Source organism: Prionailurus viverrinus, chromosome A3 (assembly GCF_022837055.1).
Source record: "Prionailurus viverrinus isolate Anna chromosome A3, UM_Priviv_1.0, whole genome shotgun sequence".
Classification (NCBI taxonomy): Eukaryota; Metazoa; Chordata; class Mammalia; order Carnivora; family Felidae; genus Prionailurus; species Prionailurus viverrinus.
The window spans coordinates 69,445,867-69,469,358 of NC_062563.1; the positions used below are offsets into that span (position 1 = coordinate 69,445,867).

General features: G+C 35.9%; 1 protein-coding gene across 23 annotated transcripts in view; it reads right to left on the bottom strand.

Annotated features, from left to right (window-relative positions):
• The window catches only part of NRXN1 (neurexin 1), a 1,136,768-nt gene that overhangs the window by 122,584 nt on the left and 990,692 nt on the right, over window positions 1-23,492 (bottom strand). For 15 of the 23 annotated variants that reach the window (XM_047854335.1, XM_047854343.1, XM_047854340.1 and 12 more), the window contains 2 exons: window positions 13,402-13,491; window positions 11,683-12,002 (listed from right to left, as the gene is read on the bottom strand). In XM_047854335.1, the coding sequence (XP_047710291.1) occupies window positions 11,683-12,002; window positions 13,402-13,491 (410 nt within the window). The remainder of the gene's footprint in view (window positions 1-11,682; window positions 12,003-13,401; window positions 13,492-23,492) is intronic. The other 8 variants (XM_047854354.1, XM_047854351.1, XM_047854348.1 and 5 more) reach the window with 1 other exon arrangement.

Consider the following 23,492-nt stretch of genomic DNA (forward strand, 5'->3'; position numbering starts at 1 on the left):
TAATTTATGCGTGGATTCACTGATAATCTAAATATGTGAGAAATGCTTCTAGTTGTAAAACCTAAATCACTAGGTACCTTCATGATATAATTACCCCCACCCTTCATAATATAATACTTTAAAAAATGCATTTTAGGGGTGCCTACATGGCTCCGTCAGTTAAGTGTCCAACTTTTGATTTCAGCTCAGCTCATGAGCTCACAGTTAGTGAGTTCGAGCCCCACTTCAGGCTCTGTGCTGACAGTGCAGAGCCTGCTTGTGTTTTTCTGTCTCCTTCTCTGCCCCTCCTCTGCTTGCTCTCTCTCTCGAAAAATAAGTAAGCTAAAAAAAATAAAAAGTGCATTTTATATGTTAGGTACACAAAAGATATTTGCTAATTTGTAATTTTAAGTAAAATCACTGTGGACTTATAGGGAATATATATATATATATATATATATATATATATATATATATATATATACATACTATGGTCAAGAAATATATATACATATAGAAGCATACACCGCCATGATTTATTTTGTTTAATTATCATTTAGAATGCTTACTGTGGTCAATATTGGTGTTATCTACTAGAGATCTTCTATAAAGAGAATAGTGGTGATGAGAATACAGTGAAATCTGTTTAGTAAGTACTGAATTAAGACAGATAAATTAGCTAACCCTTCTCTTGAGGTTCCAGCCTAATGATAATATATTTTTTTACTGTTGGGTAAATTTCCAGTGATGCCAACAGATAGGAAAATCTAATATTGGTTCTAGAAGTCATCGTAGAGATTTAAATTTAATCTTGACCTTAGTTTATTGAACAAAGCTTACTGTTTTATATGTACCATGAAAGAAAAAAAGCAAGCACCATTAACACACATACACATACACATACATACACACACAATTATCCTTTGTTTTTTTTTTAATGCTTAGAGGATTTTCTCTCTCCTTCCGCTCAATGAAAATTATTACTACATATAAAAGAGGAATAAATCGACAGGTATAATACAACATACCCATGTATATGAAAATCAGTCCACATAATAAAATGGCACAAATTCTTTGCAATACTGATTAAAACTAAGACAAGAAAATAAGGCTATATTCTTGCTATTTTGACATTAAGGAATTATTTAATAAAAATATATTCTTTTGTCCTATAACTGAGACTAAAAATATTAGAGGAGGTGACAGTATCACCAGCCCTTTCTGAGAAAATACCAACTAAAATCATTGCCACATCTGAAGCCTTAGATACAAAGTCTTGTCATTCTATTTCTCCAGTGCTAATAAAGATTATATCAAAAGAGATTATATCAAGAATCCCAAACCTAGTTTAGTCTAATTCACAGCTGGAAGTGCTTGATGTATTTCATATCCCAGTTGAAAAAGGAGTGTATCATGAATTTTTAAGCTCCTTAATCAAAGCATGTCATCAAGGACAGCTACAGAAATCACATTTGCAAGATTCAGTATCATACTATGAATTAGCTTCTGTTTGGGAACGGCTAGGAAATAGGTACAGGAAATTTCTGGACTGTTCAGTCAACAGGAGTTTGAGGTCACCGTTTGTTTTGTTGGTGGTGCTGGGATGTTGAGTAAAGCATTGCAGCATATGGAGATTAGAGGACAGTCTCTCACTGTGGACTGTACAGCTTTCATGGACCTCTGTCACTAGCTGCCAGTGACAACTCTCCCCTGCCCTCCCCACACATGCTCTAGCGGATGGTGCTGCCTCCCTATGGAGAACACCTCACTCAAGAGACTTCCGCTCTGTACACACCACACAGTTGATGCTTTTATTTACAAACATCAATTCAAAGTTATTTCATTTTTCTGTCATTTTTTTCTTATCAGAGCTATTTCTTCAAAGGCAGAGAAAATACCTTTATAGGTAAGAAAGATTCTTTAACTTATACTTTGTACCTGAAGAATGCTTTCCACACAAAACTTCCAAGTGTGTAATGGTAACATGTGTGAGACTCTATATTTCTTTATATTTTAGGATGAACCATAGAAATTTTCATTTTTTTGATAATAAAAAATTGTCAAGTAGCAATCATAGTTCATACAGTACATTGACTCATTTGATCCTCACAATAAGTTTGTGAAGCCATAGTCCCCATTTTGTAGATGAGAAACAGGTATTATGGAGGCTAAATAACTTGCCCAGGGTCCCACAGCCAGCCTGTGGCCAAAGTAAGACTATGATTTAGGTAAGCATTCCGACTTCCAAAGTTATGCTCTTGACCACTATGCAATACTGCCCCCTAGAGCCAATGCTGGTGTTGCCTCTTCAGACTGTATCACTTTCCAGTATGCGGGATCAGACTGGGAGAGACTGGGCAGAGTATGAAGGAGAGAAGTAAGAAGGTGAAGAAAGGAAAGGGCTTTCCATGCCAAGGTGTAGGGGAGCTGACAATACTGAGTCTGTCTTTAGCCCTCCGTCTTGTTCAAGTCAGCTCACTCACTCCTCTGGGGCCATATGATCCAGGATCTCTTGGAAATTAACTTGCACACCTTACAAATGCCTGCCAAGGCCAGAATAGGGGAAGGATTGCTCTGGCCCTCCATAAATTTGTTAAAAATAACATGATCTCTCCCCTCCCTCATGCACAGGTGGTGCCACAGATCTAATTAGATGTTAGGTGTCAACTGGGTGCATGCAAGTCCCTTGAGGCACATGCAAACCCTTTGATCTCACTATAAGGCCCTTCTGCATATCCTCTCAGACTTTGTGGAGAATAGCTGCACAGCAGGATCATCCTCCAACGGATCCCTCCTATCAGTAAATCACCCTGAAAAGAACTCTGTGTAAACTGTATGGAGCGGCCTGCTTTGTTTTTCAGTCATAAAATGTCAAAATGCCTTCTCAGTTTGGGAGATACTTTAACTGTCTCTCTCCCACCTTCCAACATGAGGACACAGAGGTGTGAAATGGCAAGACCTCTAGAGGTCACTGTGAGTACTTAATCAGAAGGTCAGAATAAAGATAAACCCTCTAGAGAGGCAAACATGAGGTTGGCTGTGAAGGTTGCATCCTGATCATCATCCCAAGGAAGCTGCCTTTTATCCTAAATATCTGGTTGTATTAAAGAAGGGAATGTCATGACTGCATTTCAATTTTCAAAACAGCAAACTAACTCTTGTGTGGAGATGACACTGAACTTGTTAAGAATCTGAGAAAGAGGGGCGCTTGGGTGGCTCACTTAAGTATTCGACTCTTGATTTTGGCTCAGGTCATAAACTCACTTTCTGTGAGATTGAGCCCCACGTTGGGCTCTGAGCTGACAGTATGGAGCCTGCTTGGGATTCTCTCTCTCTGCCCCTCTCTGCTCTCTCTCAAAGTAAATAAATAAGCTTTTAAATAAAAGAGTATAAGAAGACAAGAAGTAATAAGATTTTGAACACAGGCCATATTTAAAAGCAAAGGACAAGATCACCTTAAAATACTCTGAAAGGAAACTGGCTGCATAGTCTTGGGTAAGTTATGTAGTTTCTCAACTTTCTCATGTGTAGAATACCAATAATAATACTAAGACATCTCCTTTTCATACACCTATATACCCTAGAATTTGCTTACACTCTGATTTAATTAACAAGGCTCTTACTAGTCTCGCATCCATAGGACCACACACAGCAAGTATGAACAATTTCCTCCTGTTGTGACCTTGGATGGTCCCATTCTTGCACAACCTTTGGGCCAGAGCCTGCTCCCTTGGGCCTGACCAGGCCCCTGGGGGTACAGTGATGCCTCACTGTGACTCTGAGTGAGATAGGGGGTGGTGATAAAAAGGATTGGGGTTTACTTTATAGGTAGCATGAGCCAGACCTCCTTACTGATGAGTCTGGGGCCTGGTGCACCCAAGTATTTCTCACCCCAGGACTCCTCTGACAGCCTATGGAACTCCCAAGACCCTGAGAGATGGGGCTCCCTCTGGGAAGAATGGTCTTGGCAGCAGTGCCTGGGGCTGACTCTACCATCCTCTGAACTGCCTGGATGCTCAGCCCATCTCTGCCCATCCTTTCTGTGATCCTCCATGAGGATCTGCACTTACTGCCTCCACATACCTGAAGCCACAATGCATACCTGGAGTCCTCTAAATACACTTTGTTTGGCTTCCAGGGAGTCACCCACCACACTCTCTCCCCTCTCTCGCTCGCTCTCCCTCTCACTCTGTCCCTCTCTTCCTCCCACCTGTACCAGGTCTTGGTCCTAGCCCATGGATGTCCCTCTTTAAAACAAAAAAAGAAAGAAAAGTTTAATCTTGGTGTCACTTTTGTTCTGGTTTCCTAAAACACCAGCTAGTTGCCACTAGCACTATCCACCTAGGGTATGATATTGCTGGATCTAAAAATAAGTCTGAATGTTAACATGCCAATGTTCTCTTATAATCAATGCCTATATCAGTAATAATCTATACATGTCTATTCAATAAGGACTGCCATTTAATGTGCACGCCCCTCCCTAACACAAGCATCCCCTCTCCACTGCTTTTTTCCCACAGCATTTAATATCCCATGTGTGATATTTGTTCTAATGTTTATGCCCATCTTTAAGTAAAATGTAAGCTTTATGGGACACCTGGGTGGCTCAGTCAGTTAAGCATCCGACTTTGGCTCAGGTCATGATCTCACAGCTTGTGAGTTCAAGCCCCACGTCGGGCTCTGTGCTGACAGCTCAGAGCCTGGAGTCTACTTCAGATTCTGTCTCCGTCTCTCTCTGCCCTTCCACCACTCACTCTGTCTCTCTGTCTCTGTCTCTGTCTCTCAAAAATAAGTAAAAACATTAAAAATTTAAAAGATAATTAAATAAAGTGTAAGCTTTGTGCAGAAAAGTTTAATTTTGTTCAATGCTATATTTCCAGTGACTAGAACATTGCCTGGTATATATACAGTAAGTGCTCAGCAAGTGAATGGATGGATGGATGGACAGATGGAGGGATGGATGGACAGATGGGTGGGTGGGTGGGTGGATGGAGGGATGGATGGATGGGTAGATGGGTAGATGGATTTATTTATCTAAATCTAGCTATTTCTGAAGCTATCTCAAAACCAAGGTTGCATCCACCAATAGGACATCTTTTTATCCAGTAAAATCTCCATATCCTAAAGAAAATGCACTAAGCAAAAGAATTTTCTTAAAACATACTCTTTAAAATGTATATACCCTGGCACTTTTGCTTACCAGCAATGATGGAGAAAAGTACCTAAGTAGCAGTTGCCTCCCTACATTTAAAATTACAATGACTTATACTTCTCTTACTTGGCACCATTAGTTTCAGGAGAATACTCCTTTGTATATAATTTTACATCTACATGCGAGTGTTTTTCTTTCCACTATGCACTAAAATTTGCTGTAAAAATGTACATTAATTTAAGTGAATTCAGCAGAATGACTGGACTAGCAAAAGTAAAATTAATTATTCATGTCACCAGTATTTTAAAATGCAGAGTGGTTATCAGGAACACACATAATTATAAGTAATGCAATTATTTTTTATAATGAAGCCACAGCTGAGGTTAATTAATATTTTTAATAAAAAATAAAATTTTGTTCTTTGAAGTTACAAAATGTATTTTGTTAGGTTTAAATATTTTTCATGGAAATGTGTGTGTACTCTGCTTACATTTTTCAAACAAATAGTATTAATTTTTTATGAGCATTCCCAATGCTGCCAGGAAGCAACAGCAGTGTCCAATATATTCAAATACTCTTTTCTTGCTTGAACACTAATTGGGTTTCTTTTCAGAACATTCCATCGGAATCAAACCCTGTCAAATCAGTAGGACACTGCATATGTGAAATATATATGTTTCTGACAACCTATCAATGCTTTTAAATCCTAAACAGTTCTTTTTCTTGAGTGGGTTTGTTATGTCCACTCTGAAAAAAGCCTAACTGGAACCACAGAATTGCTCCAATATATTTCACTCATATTTACTGATCCTGCCCTACTCTATAATTTCTTACTAGGAGTTGCAAGCTATAGTCCCTCCAGTCAAAAATCAGAATCTCTCAAAGCCTCGTTTTCTTTCCTTTCTCAAGGTTTTTTGAAATAAGATAAAAAGAAGATGAAAAAGGCTATGGACTCTTAAAACCAGGTACGGATACCAGAGTCAGTTGCTCCTCTGAATGTAAAAGATGAGGCTTTGCTATTTATTATTCTTATGAAGTATGATTTTTTTGCAAAGATAGATTTTATATATCCTGTAAGAGGAGAATGCAATATACAGATCAAAATGGAATTCTTGTGAAACTCAAAAAGGGATACTGTTAATAATTACAGTGGTATACCAGATGTACACAGGAACTATACAGTCCTCCCCAGACGCACAGCCACCCTGTTTAAAAGTTAATGGTGAAATCTATGCTTTGTTAATCATCAGAAGACGTAATTAAGGGGCGCCTGGGTGGCTCAGTCTGTTGACCGTTCAGCTTCAGCTCAGGTCATGATCTCCCAGTCCATGGGTTCGAGCCCTGCGCAGGCTCTGTGCTGATGGCTCAGAGCCTGGAGCCTGCTTTGGATTCTGTGTCTCCCTCTCTCTCTGCCCCTCCCCTGTTCATGCACTGTCTTTCACTGTCTCAAAAATAAATAAACATTAAATTTTTTTTTTAAAGAAGAGCAGTTAAGAGTATCATCACTAGTATCACTGAAATTTTAGAGCTGAATACAATTCAAGAGATTCTTAGTTAACCTACTTAGAGAGGTAGTAAAGCCAGAGTGTAGCCATGGTAACCAACCTGCCCAAGCTACACAGCAAGGTAGGTGGTTGTGTTGAAAGTGGAATCCAGGTCTCATGATTTGCCGTGTTCTTTCCATTCTCCTATATCCCCTCTAAGTAAAAGGCATTTCTATGGATCCATATTCACTACAGTGTGTATACAGCTTGTAAAATAGTCTTGAAGAAAAGAACGAATAGACTGCAAAATGTGATACAAAGATTAGAACAGAATAAATGTCACAATTTTGATCTCAAAATGAATAGCAGTTTCACATTCTTTTCTTTATGAACTGCATTCAAAGGGAACGAATATTGCCCTTTGCATGCTGGCTTACTTTTACTCATTTACATAAAGCTACATATACGTCTTAAGACATTGCCACATTATTCAGAAAAGGAAACACTTAGAAGCCAAAAATCTTGCAGGACAATCCTTGTCCTAATCCCAAGAAGCTCCCAGCATCCTGAGAAATTTTACTAGCAATTATTTGCAAATATTTGCTTTCTGAGAGTAGCCTTATAGAAAGCGTCTTTATTAATATTTTTTTAATATGAAATTTATTGTCAAATTGGTTTCCATACAACACCAGTGCTCCTCCCAACAGGTGCCCTCCTCAGTGCCCATCACCCACCTTTTTTTTAAGATAAGCAGGACTTACAGAAACATTTAGATATTAATTTTGTGAACTTTATGTAGTGCACATAAAAAAGTACTATTATTATATTCACATTTTTTTAAAATGCCACTTAATCAAAAAGGGTTGGTAAATGTCCTCATTATTTCATGATATGAATCATGTCTTTCTAAAGTAAACATCAGTTTCAAATTTGATCATCACTCAGAGGAAAAACTTTTTTTAAAAGCATATTTACTTCTAAGTAGGAAAGTAAACAGGATCCTATTGGATGACATTTTGATGAGTACTATTTTATAAAAATTCTCTGACTCTGTAAAAAATGAAAATACATTTCTTCCCTACTACTTGCCCTGCAGGATGGCTGAATAAACCTCATCTCATCTATTTGAAGTGAATCCAATTTAATTTTTCTTGACCAAAAATCTGTTTCCATAGTTCTAAAACATGCAATCACCCCAAGGTACATTGCCATTGTAGCTTAAGTGGCTCAGTGTTATCACTGAGGAAAATATACTTTGATTGAGAAAACAGTCTGGTATGGCTTTTGAAAAATAAAATGACCCTTCTTGGTACACAATTTAGTAAGGCAGTTGATAAAAGCAGGCAGATATGGCCACTATGGACAGGATTTAAAGGAAGATGCTTCATCCAATTTACAAAAATGAGTCAAAGGTTATAGTCCAGGAATTAGCATTATAAATCACTCTCTTATTATTTAAACTTCTAGGGCTTTGACAATTCTAGTGAACAGTTTAAATTCTATATATAACAGTGATCTCTTCTTAATTGAAAGGCAATTGAAAAATCAATTATGAGGTAAAGAAAATTTGCAACAAATTACTGTGTTACTTAACAGTATACAGGGGCGCCTGGGTGGCTTGGACGGTTATGCATCCGACTTCAGCCCAGGTCATGATCTCACGGTCCGTGAGTTCAAGCCCCGCGTCAGGCTCTGTGCTGACAGCTCAGAGCCTGGAGCCTGTTTCAGATTCTGTGTCTCCCTCTCTCTCTGCCCCTCCCCTGTTCATGCTCTGTCTTTCTCTGTCTCAAAAAATAAATAAACGTTAAAAAAAAAGTATATAATTTCCTTTCTTCCTTAGTAGTTTTTTTCCCCATATGCACACCTTATTACCTGAAATCACATAGGTATCATTATAAAAGCTAATTTCAAAACCTATTGGTACAACCTAAAAACACTGCTGCAAAATTGAATATTTGTAGCATATTAATCTAAATTATTTAATTGCAGTTATTGGTCTGCTAAAAATCTAAAGATTTAAAATATCTATTTTTTAATAAACCTAGTAATCTTTTATTTAAGTCAATACCTCCTCAAATGAACCAAATAATCACTAATTGATTAGATCATTTACTTCTATAAACCACTGCTGTCTTTAAACATGTAACAGTTTATAATAAAAGAAACATTTCATTGGAAATTAATGGGTAGTTAAGTGTTTTCCTTTTACATTAATTAATACTATAAAATGCATAACTTTTTATTTCCCTATTTCTAGGTATTTAGCTTGCAAATGCAATAGCTATTTTATATGTTTTCTTAAAAAACAGAATTTCTTAATAAAAACTAGTCACTAATTGATAAAATACATTTTAGAAAAGGCTGGTAAGTCTTTTCTTATTTTGGGATACATCGAGTTTACCTAGGAATTCAGGCATCAGTAATTTCTTTAATGATGAAATAAGACTACAAAGAAAAATCTCTGATACTTTTTTCCAACTCTGGTTATCCTAGAATGTCCTCTTATGAATTACTTTATATAAAAGAAACAGTCTAAAGGTCGCATTGTATTTCATTTTCCTATATCAAATTCACCTTACTAACTTGTTTCTTGGGTTTTTTTTTAATGTTTATTTATTTATTTCTAGAGTGAGAGTGTGTGCACACGTGAGCGGGGGAGGGGCAGAGAGGAGGAGAGATGCAGAGAGAATCTGAAGCAGGCTCCAGGCTGTCAAATCTGTGAGATCATGACCCAAGCTGAAGTCAAGAGGTGGATGCTTAACTGAGCCACTTAGGTGCCCCAATAATTTGCTTATTATTAAATAAATCATAAACCAACAATCACAATAACAAATCATTAATGAAGCATCAGTAAAGCATAACAAATGGAGCTGATGGATATGTATAAATCTGTGTAAAGTTCTAAAGTTGTAAGTCTTTATTCAAGGGAATAAGTGTTATTATTAACAATCTTACAAACCTAAACAAGATAGAGAAAATCAACAGATAGATTATAATGTGAGCACACATTCTTACTGAAATGGATATTCCCTAAGGACAGGGGTTTCTGTTCATTGTTGCTCATGTCCCCCCTAGTGCCTAGGACAGTGTATGGCACATGGAGAATGATCAATAAATATATACTGATGAATACCCTGTGTGACAGCTCATTGTACTTTGTGGTCAAATGCAAATAAAAAATAAAAGGAGAGAGAGAGAGACGAGACAGACAGAGAGAAAGTGCATATTGGCACATAATATGCAATACTACCTTTATGAATTTACAGATTTATAGAGCTTTTATTATCTCTCTTCTCCTAATATATTTTCTCTCTTTCTATCCTGTTCTTCTTGCTCCTTCTACTGAAAGTAAAAATCAGAATCTATTTTCTTCTTTCCCCGGTAAACATATGTTAATTAGGAGACAGTGTGCTGATATGAACAGAATTCACTTTCTTCTACTCTCTTTCCAAATTTGACACTTAAGTATATCTCAAACACGTGAAATAAAAGAAATGTAAAAATAATTGTTGTCATTATTGTTTCTTTAGAATGAAGTTTTCTATAAAAGTTAGGATCATGTATTTAGAAAAGCTTTATATGGCATCTACAAGAGACACACATTCGCTATTACAAACAAAACAGAAGGAAACAATTTAGGCCAAGTAGACACACAATTCTGAAAGAAATAACAACAGAATATACACAAAGAGTATAAATGTCAATAGGGATCTAGTAGCATTTAATAGCATTTTAGTAATATTCTTACAGCACTCTCTGAGGCAGGTAGATTTCTTTTCCTTAGTCTTCACTGATGTAATGCCAGTGGCTGATGCACAGTAGGCAATCACTAAGTATACCTTGATTGCATTAAGTTGCAAATGTTTAGCATTTAAAACTCTATTTTTCAAAAACTTTAGACATGAGACATAGGTTCATTGAAGTGGATTCTAGCTAAGGGCAACTAACCACATATAATACAAAGTATGTTAGCCTAAGACAGTTTTTAAGTACCATATTTTGGGTCTTTGTCTTCAGATAAACTAACAGTGCATTTTTCTCATAGACAGTGTGGGGATCAAGGGCAGGTACAGTGATTATTCTGAATTAGAGTTACCTAAGGAACACCCAGCGCAAGAACACTAGGATGCCCCTTTGTCTTCAGAAAGCAGAAAATAAATCTTCCATACGAAAGGTGTCCTCTCTGTACCAGGAAGTAAAGAGACATCCATATCACCAGACATTGGGAATACAGAGCCAAGAAGGCTATATAAACAAACCTTGTTACTTTTACTAATTTATTACCCCAGTCCAAATCCCTTTAGAATTCCCTACTAATTGAAGCTCCCAAATTTAAGGGTTTCTTTTTTGCCCTGTAAATTTCTTACAGGTTTATGTTCCTTTGGCTAAAAAAGTATAAAAGCTGCCTGCCTTAGTCATTTATTTGGGTCTCAATTTTATTATTGAGACTGTGTACAAATAATTAAACGTTTTTTTTTCTCCTATGAATCTGCTTCATGTCAATTTCATTTTTTAGACCAGTCAGAAGAAACTTGAAGGGAAGGATAAAAATCTACCATGTCAACAACAGTGAAAGGGTAGCCTTATTATTCATCATGAGAACCAGAAGGCTATCAGTTCAAAATTTTGACACTTTAAAATATAATAGAAGTTTTGTATGCGATTTCTCTTCAAATTTGCTTTATTTTATTTTGATGATGTCCTGAGCCGGAACAAACAAGGCCCTTCAAGTACTTCACTAATTTACTTGTTTATTTAACTTAAAAAGTGAAAACCCTGTGCAATTAGCAGACAATCCCCTCAGCTTGGGCTAGACCAAAGTTATTAAGACTACCAGCTAGTAGCTAACAAACCAACACAAAGCAGTTTATAAAAATCGACAAATCTCAGATTAAAAGCCTATACACATTTCACATTCAAACTGAGTACATTATGCTAAGCAAGACTGAAAGACAGCCATAGCACCCAAGGTCAGAAACAATCCCATTTTAGAAAAGACACCTATGCAGAAAAGCCTACTTTCATAACCAAAGTTCCCAGACAAAGGAATGAAATCCACGTACTCACCTGGCTAATGGGTTCTTTTGTAGGGGGCTTTCCTCTTCTGGCTGTGCTAGTAGCTAGGGTTGTGGTGGTCTCCATAATTGATGTGGACATCTCTGACTGCATGGCAGTGGCTGTCGACTCAGTTGTCATTGAGGAAGGCACTTCACCAACAAGTCTCACATTTCCCACTATGGCGATGTTGGCATCATTTTCGGCTGCCATATTCAGAACTTTCAAGCCATTGTAGTAAAGCCCAGAGAGCTGGCCCTGGAAGGGCTGGCCCTGCTCTTTCCCGCCAATTATTATGGTTGCTTGGCTATTGAAGATTGTGAGCTGACGCCCTGTAAAAATAATATTACATACATGCAAAAATGTTGATTGTGAACTCTACATTCTACAAAGGATGATAAAACAGATCTTTCATGGGGTGGATAATGAGAGCAATAAACTATAAGAGAGGCATTTGACTCATAATTCATTGCTTATAAATGAGGTGTCCATGAAATGCATAATCATTGGCAAATACTTGTAAATTCTCAACTTATCATAAATGTAGTGTTTTTGCTAAAAGACCAATCAAAGATACATATTATAAATCAGTTTTTAGTGGATCCCTTTTCCCTTTTACATCAAGATCTTATACTGTTGGTCTCTTAAGTCTAAATTGTCAAATTAAAAAAAAAATGTGAGATAGCTAATGTTTCAAGTATTTGTCATTCTAAAATTAACACTGGCATAAACTAATCTAAAGCAGCTAAATCTAATTTTAAATTTATGATAAAAATTTCATAGTTCATGTAATGGCCACATGTATCTATACACTAGTCTTTGAAAATGTTTATTTTTTGAAGATATAGTCCATTGTTATTTGAATTATTCTATTTTTCCGGCAATCACACTGAAAAGAAATGCATGGTTTACACTAAGCATGTCAGAGACAAAAAAAAAAATCCAAAAATATTTTTCTGATTGGCTTTCAGCAAGTCTATTAAAACAAAACAAAATGAAAAAACAATAGCTTCAGATGTAAAAAGCGGCTTCAGGAATGATACACAAACCGATGGAGAAATCATGGCACATTTCCATCAAACAGCAATCCTCAGCAACAGTACCAATATCATCAAATTGAGTATCCGGTTTTAGCAGATTGCTCTCTGCTCATAAAAAGCATGCACACAACTTTAAGTTCAGTTTTAATTAGGGCTTGTTCTCAAATGCTCTTAGAAGGTTGCAAACGTTAAAGGGACTTCATTTTGACTGGCAATCCATATTGCCCACTATTTAAGATGCCTAGAGTTTAAACCAAGAGTTTTTTTGTTTTGGTTTTGTTTTTTGTTTTGTTTTTTTTTCAGGACCATAATAAAGATATCAGAACTACATATATTTTAGTTAATAATTTAGAGGCTGGAACATGTAATATAATCTATGAATGATTTATCATTTTGGGTTAATTCTTGCTGTGAGTACCTTCATAGATTGAGTTAGTGGATTATATTTAACAGTCCCTTTAACCTTAAGTTAACAGGGTAAGATTATTAAACAGCTGGTACGTCTAAAAATGTATAGAAATTATTATACAAGGTATGCAAATATTACTATCTACATTTTACTGTTTTAAATTTGTTTTTAATTTAGTTTTACGGAAAATTTATTTTTTATGTTTATTAGTGTTACAATGAAGTACTACTTGGTTATGTTCAAATTATTTTTTTATTTGAAGTTTTAATCAATGTTTTTTACCTTTGTCGAGTAGCCATTCATCAACTACTCGACCAAGTCGATATGGAATTCGCTGTCTAGCAATCGCCAGGCGCTCGTTATCATTGTTTCCTTTAAAGTTTAAAGAGACATTTCATTGGTTAAAATCTGTAAGGTCAAAGGTTAAAAGTTAATACTTAAAGCTTGAGCTATACAGTTGCCACATGATTTTTTGAAATTTGGAATTTTAAAAAGTTCTACCTAGAACATTTCATGTTTCAGACTTGTCATTCATTCATTTATTTTATTTTAGCAAACAAAATTATTCCTATGTTAATTGAAAATTAGAAATCTGCATTTGAGCTAGGTTATTGAACTTATGTTATAGACAGACCCGAACAACCAATTTAAACAGCATATAATAGCTTTACAAAAAAATGACCATTGACCTCAGGGTTTTGTCTTTTTGATGTTTCTTATTAACTAGTTAAACATGTTCAGGTGAAACAGGTTTAAGTTTTCAAAATACATTCAACCTCTTATTCCAGATTAGAAATTTATGAACACCAAACTTAATACCATCTTTGGCACACTGATGAATCTAAAATAGGCCTAGAATACTTTATGTCCTATTCAGAAAATAGAAATTCTTATTCATCTCATTTAAGGAAACCACAAAGTCTGAATAGTTTTTGTATATTCCACACAAATTGATTTATCAATCACTTGGACATCACAAGGGAATACATCTTGCATCATCCAAATTTGTTATTATAGGAAAAGGCTTTGACAAAAGTGACTTCATTTGAGTGTCCTTCAGTTCCACTTAAAGCTTAACATGCTGAAGTGTATAACATTTGAAAAAAAAATGTTTTTTTTTATTCTCAAGTATCTGCTTTTATTAAACTATTCTAAAGGCATGACAGTGTAAGGAACAAATACAAGCCACAAACAGTGGTTCCTACTCAAAGATTCAAACTACATGGGAGCCTCGCTTCTTTGAACAAAACATTATCTGATAGAAGCACAGTTTAAACTGACCTTGAATAATACTTGCAAATAGATGAATGTACTCTTGATCTATAACGCACCTAGGAAGAATCCAAGCTGCCATCTCAGTGCTCAATTGTGAATACTGCAAGTTTTTCTATTCTGTGAAAATTAACTAACATGGAATTTGAGCTAAGATGTCTTGGCAAAAGCTCAGAGGAAAACTCAGAGGAGAAACAAACATTGAAAGGTAGTACTGCTGACAAGAAAGGAATGGAGCATTTTGCTCAAGAAAATAATAGATATAAATTTTTCTCAGAATATTTGTAAGTGCGTCTTATACTATTTTTACTATATACTATACTTACCATAATAAACCCGCCATTATATTGGTCACACGCTTTTAGAGAACTAGAAAAGAACTATCATTTAGATCTTATCAATTTGTCCCTTGAATGTCTATTTGACTAAAATATTTCATGTATTAGTACTTAATTTAAAATGTAATATTAGTACTTAATTTAAAATTTACACCTGAAATTATGTTAACATTGTGTGTCAAATATACTCAACTTTTAAAAAAGAATGTAAACATCAAAGTGGTCCCAAATATAGTTTAATAAAAACATTGATATGTATTTCTTTATATTATGTAATCATTTAAAAAGTTATAAAATACATTTTATTCTATGGGATATTTTTTAGTATATTGATAATCTAGAAAAAAAAGAAAATAACAACAACAACAAAAACAAGGATACAAATAGCTTAAATTCCAAGCCTATCTTTGTTCTAAAAGAGTGTACAATTAGGGCGCCTGGGTGGCTCAGTTGGTTTAGCATCTGACTTTGGCTCAGGTTATGATCTTGGTCCGTGGGTTTGAGCCCTGCATCAGGCTCTGTGCTGACAGCTCAAAGCCTGGAGTCTGCTTCCGATACTGTGTCTCCCTCTCTCTCTGCCCCTCCCCGGCTCGTGCTTTCTCTCTCTCCCTCCCTCTCTCTCAAAAATAAACATTAAAAACTTTTTTAAAAAAATGAAAATAAAAAAATAAAAGAGTGCACAATTTGTGTTCTCGTCTGTGTGCTTACATACATGTATGTTTGGTAAAATACACTAAAATATGATATTGGTTATCTTAAGGCAGTGTGATGAATGATGAATATGTGTTTTTGGCTTATATGTGATTTATGTGATCAACACATTTTTATGTGCATAATTTGATAGGCAAACATGAAATACTTTTTCAAAAACACATATCCTTTATTAACTTCTTTGTCTGCCAACACTCATATATCAATTCACATTGTTATAATTCTCCTGATGACTTTGTAATTAGGTGGTTCCTTATGCTGTTCTTCATGCCAGAGTGTTCCCATCATAAGAAATGATTCATTATTCCCTCAGACACCACCCAAATTTAGGCTCCAAATCACCTTTTGCCCAATTACTACTACAGGATATTAACAGACCCCTCTGCATCATCCCTGCAATCAATTGCACCCATTCTCCACATGTCAGCTGAAACCTGAGCATTTCATTTGTCTATTATAACCCTTACCATTGCCTTTAGTATAAAATCGCGAACCCCTGATGATATTTATGAGTACTTCCATGATCTAGTCCTTTACTACCTCCTGTTCCTCATCTCGTGACTGCTACTGCCTTGCTATCTTCTTTCCATCCTCATGAGATTTCTTTCAATTCTTCTAAGGCTCTCCTTTTTCCTCTAGGCTTTTGCACTTGTAGCTTCCTTTATTTGAAATACTCTTCCTCACTCTCACCCCATTTCCATTTTTCCTTAGCCAAACATGACTCATTAATGGAATCTTCTTGATAGAAGCATTATTTCCTCAGGAGGTGTTTCCTAGCTGTCATCAAGTTAGATTAGGACACTTGACCGCATGTTTCCCTAGCACCTGATACATGCCCTTTGGAAACAGGCACTGACCTTATAATTGCATATTCAATAAATATTTTCCTCTGAACTCTGAAGTTCCATCAGGTCAGGTATTGTGTGTGGTGTTAATTGTTGTATTCTTGGTGGAACACAATACCTATCATATAACTTCCTGTGAAATATCTGTAGATTGAGGTGGTGAAGGAAATCTTTTTTTTTCAATTCTCATAGCTTCCATGGAACCATTATCTCATCCTAGAGCCCAACAACATTCACAAGAAAAAGAAAGGAAATACTCTGCCCAGAGAATAAATCGCACATAGCTGAGCTTCCCTTTGACTTTCTAAATGAGATATCACATATTTCATTTATAATTTTATTTCTTTTAATGATGGTCACTGACTTGAACATCTATACAATCAGTTCATTATTTGCTTAATAATAACTGCTTCATGCCACAAAATAAGTAATCGTAGTTATTATAGTAAGGGAAGTAGAAAAGCCCTAAGTAAGACAGGTGGAGAGAACTAATAGCTTTGTATATTCTTTTTTGATAACTTAGAAAAAGAGCACATAAAAACATGTTAATGCATATATACACAGGTAAATGCAATTTGCTCTCATACCTTTGGCACTCAGAGCAATTATTATTATTATTATTGGATATAACATGATTTAAGTCAACAATAGCTTTTAAAGATCCTTGATGAGAGTCAGCTAAAACAATAAAAATACCATTATTTCCAATGAATAACAAAGGTCAACTAACAACAACAACAAAGATAAAAATGAGTAGGCAGCAGAAATAGATATAAAAAGATGTGATAATTTTTAAAAAGGTAGCCACATGAACAGGGTCATACAATCCCATCAACCATGACTATCAGATGCCTTCTAGTTCAGAGACTTTTTTTTAAGAGAAATTTGACTTTGAAATCAAATGACAGACTTTAGTCTTTGTTGAAGTAATGGATGTGAAATCAGGTGGTACTCATTTCAGTTCAATACATGGTTTAAAGAGAAATTTTTTTTAATGTTTATTTATTTTGAGAGAGAGAGAGAGACAGAGAGGCAGAGGATGAGTGGGAGAGGAGCAGAGAGGGAGACACAGAATCTGAGACAGCCTCCGGGCTCTGTTCTGACAGCTCAGAACATGGGGCTCGAACCCACAAACTGTGAGATCATGACCTGAACCAAAGTTGGACGCTTAAAAACTGAGCCACCCAGGCACCCCGTGTTCAACATATGTTTACTTTAGTTTCCAGATTCTTTGTTCTTCTACTAGAATAAAAGATGAATGACTTCTCGTGACAAAACTATATATTAATACACTATCAACCAAAGACAAATCTGAATAGAGTATTGTGATGATGTCTTTCTGACAGATGAGTTCCACTGGTATGAAATAGTTCAGATTATTTAGGTTCACCAGGAATAAGCCTACATTTTGCTTGCATCTCATGATTTTCATTAACAAGCTTCATATGAAAAGTCATTATTGAGGTATATTATTTTGAGAAATTGCTCAAAATGCATTTTATTTCTTCACAAATTCATAATATGTTATTTGCGAAACAATCTGTAATTTGGTATGACTGTGTTCGTTTTTAATCCTGGCCATAGTTTGATATACATCTAAACTTTGCATGTAGTATTTAAGGACACAAAACAACCAATTTGATTGGGAAAGGTCAAAGATAAATATAGTTTCCAATGACCTGTTCTTTCCTATGGAAAGGGTTGGGATCTAATACCAAACATGTAGATGTGTAGAAACATTACATTGTCTCTCTGAGCATGGTCAAAGGAAGAGGCTTATAATGACAGGAGAGATTAAAAATCAGTGGAATGTACCTGACTACTCCAGTCAAGTCAAAGAGAATCTTTGGGGGAAGCTATTTTCATCTTTAAGTTTCCTAAATCAGAGGTAATGATATAGTAATAATGACCCACTTATAAAAGACCTATTCATTTTGGAATCATTAAAGAGTCCAAGAAGAATTAACTTTTTAAAAAGCATACATATCAACAGAGCAATCTACTGAGACTATAAATTAGTTTATGATAACAGAACTTCTCATCGAATAGTTAAAACATACTTCCTTCACCCTAACTTCACCCTACCTTCTAAATGTAGAATGAGGTTTTCCTTTTATTTTTTTTTCTTCCAGCGGATTTTATGTCGGTTAAATATGTTGGTGACCTCCACTGAAAATGTCACCAGTGACATTCATTTCTCTGATGAAGTAATTTCCAAGCAATGAAATAATATGTAAAACTTAGGTTTATTTTTCTTTGATTTGCAAAAGAATGCAGTGTTTTCTAATTAACTAATGTTTAATTGGACTGTAATTAATACAAACATTATATTAGTTTCAGGATTCAGTATTTTTGACAAAAGGTAGGCTTCCTACCACCAGAATCAATGTCTAGGTGCAAGCTCTATTTGGAATGGCCATTTAGATATAAAGTGCTAAATGTAATGGATATTTCAAACAAGGTTCCAGGGGTGAAGAATAAAAAGGAAAATCTGATCATTCAGACTTAGACTGCAACATTCTTTATTTTGATTGAATCCCAGATAGTTTCATTTTCTTATCTAACCAATAATACTTGGTCATATTATAGAATATTAATTTTGTATAAACCCTCAGACTTCAAGGAAACAAAATTAATTTCAAAGAATCAAGGTAAGCAGCAAGCAGTAATAAAATTCAAATCCTTGACTTGTAGCTAAATTTCATTGTGGGACTCCAAGAACAAAGAGAAATAAAATTGTAATAATATTTTTATGACTACTGGTCAGTAGAGAAAAGCTATGTGAACTTTGCTAATACATAGTTTTTTTCCTCTCATTTTCATAAATCTTCACCTCTGATGTGTAATTTCTCCTCAGAAACAAAAGTGTCAGTTTCAGTATGACAAAGTAATATACTTGTGGAAAAAAAAAAATAAAAAGAAAGCAATGCTATGAACCCAACACTTGTCCAAAGTAATATGAAAGTAAAAACAAAGATACTTGGTTCTTCTGAAGACTTCTTTTTTTCCTGAGTTTTGAACTTTGGGAAAGGAAACACAAAAGCATTCTGAAAAGCTATATATACTTCCAGAGAAGAATAGGAGTTTGTTTTTAGACCTTTTGTTCTTAACTGAGAACATGCTATTGGATACGCCTAGACACACAAAGTAATGTAAACGTTTAACATAGTTATGTAAAATTACTCCAGTTTTAAAAGCAGCATTATCACATAATTTCCAACTAAATGCCGTATGTATCATGGTTTTGCAAACCATTCTAATACAGTAATACCTAACTTAGCTGGTAATGTTTCAAATAAGTAGATTCTGAACATCATAGATACTTTGAGGAACACACTTGTGAAAGAATGTAGCTATTCTAATGAAAATAGTTGTCTGTGTATTACATTGTTTGCTATATCATTAAGATATGTGCATAACAATATATGCATCAATTTGTCTCCTGCCTCCTCCAGCTTCATCTTGAACCACTTATTTCTAATTCTTTAAATTCTAGTCACTCTGCACTTCTTTCAATTCCTTTAGCAGAGCTAATTCTTTTTAAAGATGCCATTTTATCTGCTTTGCAAGCTTCCTGTATCTGTGTATCCTAACATACTCACCCACTCCCATCGTAAATACACATGTACACACACACACACACACACAGGTCTGGCCAACTGATTTTTCCCTTAAATATCAGCTTAGATGTTTCTCAAGGAAGCATTCCCTGTGCACCCCCTCCACCTAGTTAGCTTAGAGCTTTCCATTATGCATTGTTATAACACTTAGTAGCAGTATCTATAATCATGATGAAATTGATTCGAGATTTTAGATTCCTTGCAAGTACATCTGTTCACTGCTATATACCTTGTGCATAGCACATGCTGAGCACAAGGTAACAACTTGATAAATGATTCCTCAATGGAAAATGAATCCAGCAGGGGTATCTCTTGCATAGCCCTATGGTATTTGTTATTCAAGAACCAAAAATCAGTAAGGTTGTTAGTACACTGATGGTATATATATAATGACTCCCTAATCTTGTTCCTCTCTCATCAATCACGATTTTGACAATAGGCCAAAGGAAGTGTCTTACATAAAATGTTTTGTGCTTAAACATAAGCCAGTGGCATGTAACTTGAAGTTGGGACCACTATGGTGCAAATATATTGGCAGAGAAATTAATACCAACTTTGGATCCTTTGTTTCTAATTGTAGGGATAGCTGATAGTTGATTTGATCAGGAAGAAATTTCTGCAAGTACCTCCATTCTCTAATGAACCATATGGGAGAGACATAGTCTTAGACTCAATGAATCTTCAGAAATATGTATAATTTCCAAGAATATCTTTTTCTAGAGTGATTTTAGGTGGGTGATTTCTTGAAAATTAATTGAATTGTAGACTCCCCACCAACATTTTCCAAAGTCCATCAATAAATATAACAATTGGTTGCAAAGAAAATGTCTTTCCTTTAACCGAGGTAAAAATGACACAGAATTGGATCTCCACAACATCAGGTGGTAGAAATTATAGATCTTCTAGCCATGAGAGCAGACTAGATTCATGACTAATATAAAATAGTGATAGATTTAGATTGTCATTTGGACATTTAAGACTCCATGTAATTACAAACATATAACCACCAACATTTAAAAGTGCTTCTTTTCTGACAATAGGACTAAACAAACTAGTAAGCCTACAATTAAGGTTTATGTATTTTTATTTTATTTTATTATTTTTTAATGTTTATTTTTGAGAGAGAGACACAGCATGAGTAGGGGAGGAGCAGAGAAGAGAGGGAGACACAGAATCAAAAGCAGGCTCCAGGCTCTGAGCTGTCAGCACAGAGCCAGACATGGGGCTTGAACCCACGAACTGTGAGATCATGACCTGAGCCAAAGTCAAACGTTTAACCAACTGAGCCAACCAGGCGCCCCAAGTTTCATGTATTTTTAAAAACCCATTTTTTAAGTATGAAAGTGGTCTGTAGGTAAAGGAGTTAGAGAAAATACAAGACTATCTGAAAATAGGATAATAATGCATTGAGTGACTTTTATGTTTTATGTATGCATTGTGCTATTGACTCATATAGGCTATCTCATTTAGTCCTCATATTAAATACATGTATCTTTTACTTTATAATTTTTTTAATGTGTATTCATTTTTGAGAGTCAGAGGGAGACAGAGCACAAGCAGGGTAGGGGCAGAGAGAAAGATACAGAATCTGAAGCAGACTCCAGACTCTGAGCTTTTGGTCCAGAGCCCAATGCGGGGCTCAAACCCATTAACTGTGAGGTCATGATCTCAGCCAAAGTCAGATGCTCAACCGACTGAGCTACCCAGGCACCCCTATTTTATAGATTTAAAAAAATGAGGCTCAAATAGATGATGTAACTAGTGTTATGTCATACAAAATAGATGGAGGAATCATTTGAACCCAGGTATATTTGACTCCTAAGCTATTCCATGGAATAGTTATTTTTTATTTTTATTTTTAAGCATTTTTAGATGCTTAGAGATCGAGAGAGAGAGGAAGCATGTGAGTGGGGGAGGGGCAGAGAGAGAGGGAGACAGGATTCAAAGGGGGCTCTGTGCTGACAGCAGAGAGCCTGATGCGGGGCTCGAACTCACAAACCGTGAGAAGACTGCCTGAGCCAAAGTCAGATGCTTAGCCAACTGAGCCACCCAGGTGCCTCAGAATAGTTATTAAAAAAAAAAAAAGTCTAGGGGCGCCTGGGTGGCTCAGTCGGTTAAGCATCCGACTTCAGCTCAGGTCACGATCTCGCAGTCCGTGAGTTCGAGCCTCGCGTCGGGCTCTGGGCTGATGGCTCAGAGCCTGGAGCCTGCTTCTGGTTCTGTGTCTCCCTCTCTCTCTGCCCCTCCCCCGTTCATGCTCTGTCTCTCTCTGTCTCAAAAATAAATAAACGTTAGAAAAAAAATTAAAAAAAATAAATTAAAAAAAAAAGTCTCAAGCAGCCTGAGAGGTAAAGGTCCAACATCTTCCTTTTAATCCTTTTGGCACTCTCTTGTATAATGGAAAATGTCATGGTCCTGTTTATAAAGGTTCTGCCTTGTGAAGTTTGGCGTGAGATTGCCCTCTTGGGTGCACAAAATCAGTAATCTTCCAAAATCCTTGAGGATTTATCAGGAGGATATAATCTACTTTATAGATTAAGATAGTGAAGCAGGTAAATAAAGCAATCTAAGATCTACTACAAGTTGAGATTCCAGTGAGAAGCAGTATTTCATTTTCCTTTCATGAGGATGCCCTGCCTCGCAAGCCACTTGAGACATAAAATACCCCAGGCATCCTTGATCTTAATCCCTTACCTATAAGAACAGCCCCAGGCATAACAATCCACCAAGTTCACAGCTTTTTTTGATGTTTACCCTCTCAAGAGACAAGTTAGAAAAGGAGAGAGGGTCCTAGTCATGAATGAGAAGACCACTGTGTTTTGTTGGCTTGTGGGAAGAGGGATGGGACTCCGCAACATGCTAAAGTGAATTTTGCTTGGACTTCATATTTCCTTCTTTTTTCTTCCCTGCTCACCTCTTATCTCTGCTTCCCCTTGACACATCTCGAAGGACCCAGTGCTTAAATGCCATTCATCAATAACCCAATGCATGTACCCACATTTACCATTCCTAGACATATCTCATATATACAAAAGACTTTACCTTCCTTCTCTAGTTCCAATAGTTAAATGCCTTGTTTCATTAGTACAGTTTAGGTAGACATTAGGAAAGCAATCTGACTCAATGAAGTCAATACATAAGCACTGACTATGTCAGGCATACATCAATCCATCACATAGATCCTGTTGTTAAAGAGCTTCCACTTTGGGGAGTCATGAGGGGCAGAGTGAGGAAAGTTAAATGAAAGGTCAGGATAATAGATACATTGGCATAGGTATCTAATTAACCACTATTTGAACTGTAGTTTCCACAGAAGTTCAGAGAGGACAATGGACTAGAAAGACACAGAAGGTGTGACAGAATGCAAAGGATTTTACCTATATCACAGTCTACATTTTATTGAAATAATAGCTAGATAAAAAAGTGTTGTAGTGGGGATATCAATCCCAAAAGGTTGGTGATTGATTTTTCTTTTCAATTTCATAAAGCTATACACCTTTAAATCTATTTAAAACAATTTTTTTAACATTTATTTATTTTTGAGACAGAGAGCATGAACGGGGAGGGTCAGAGAGAGAGGGACACAC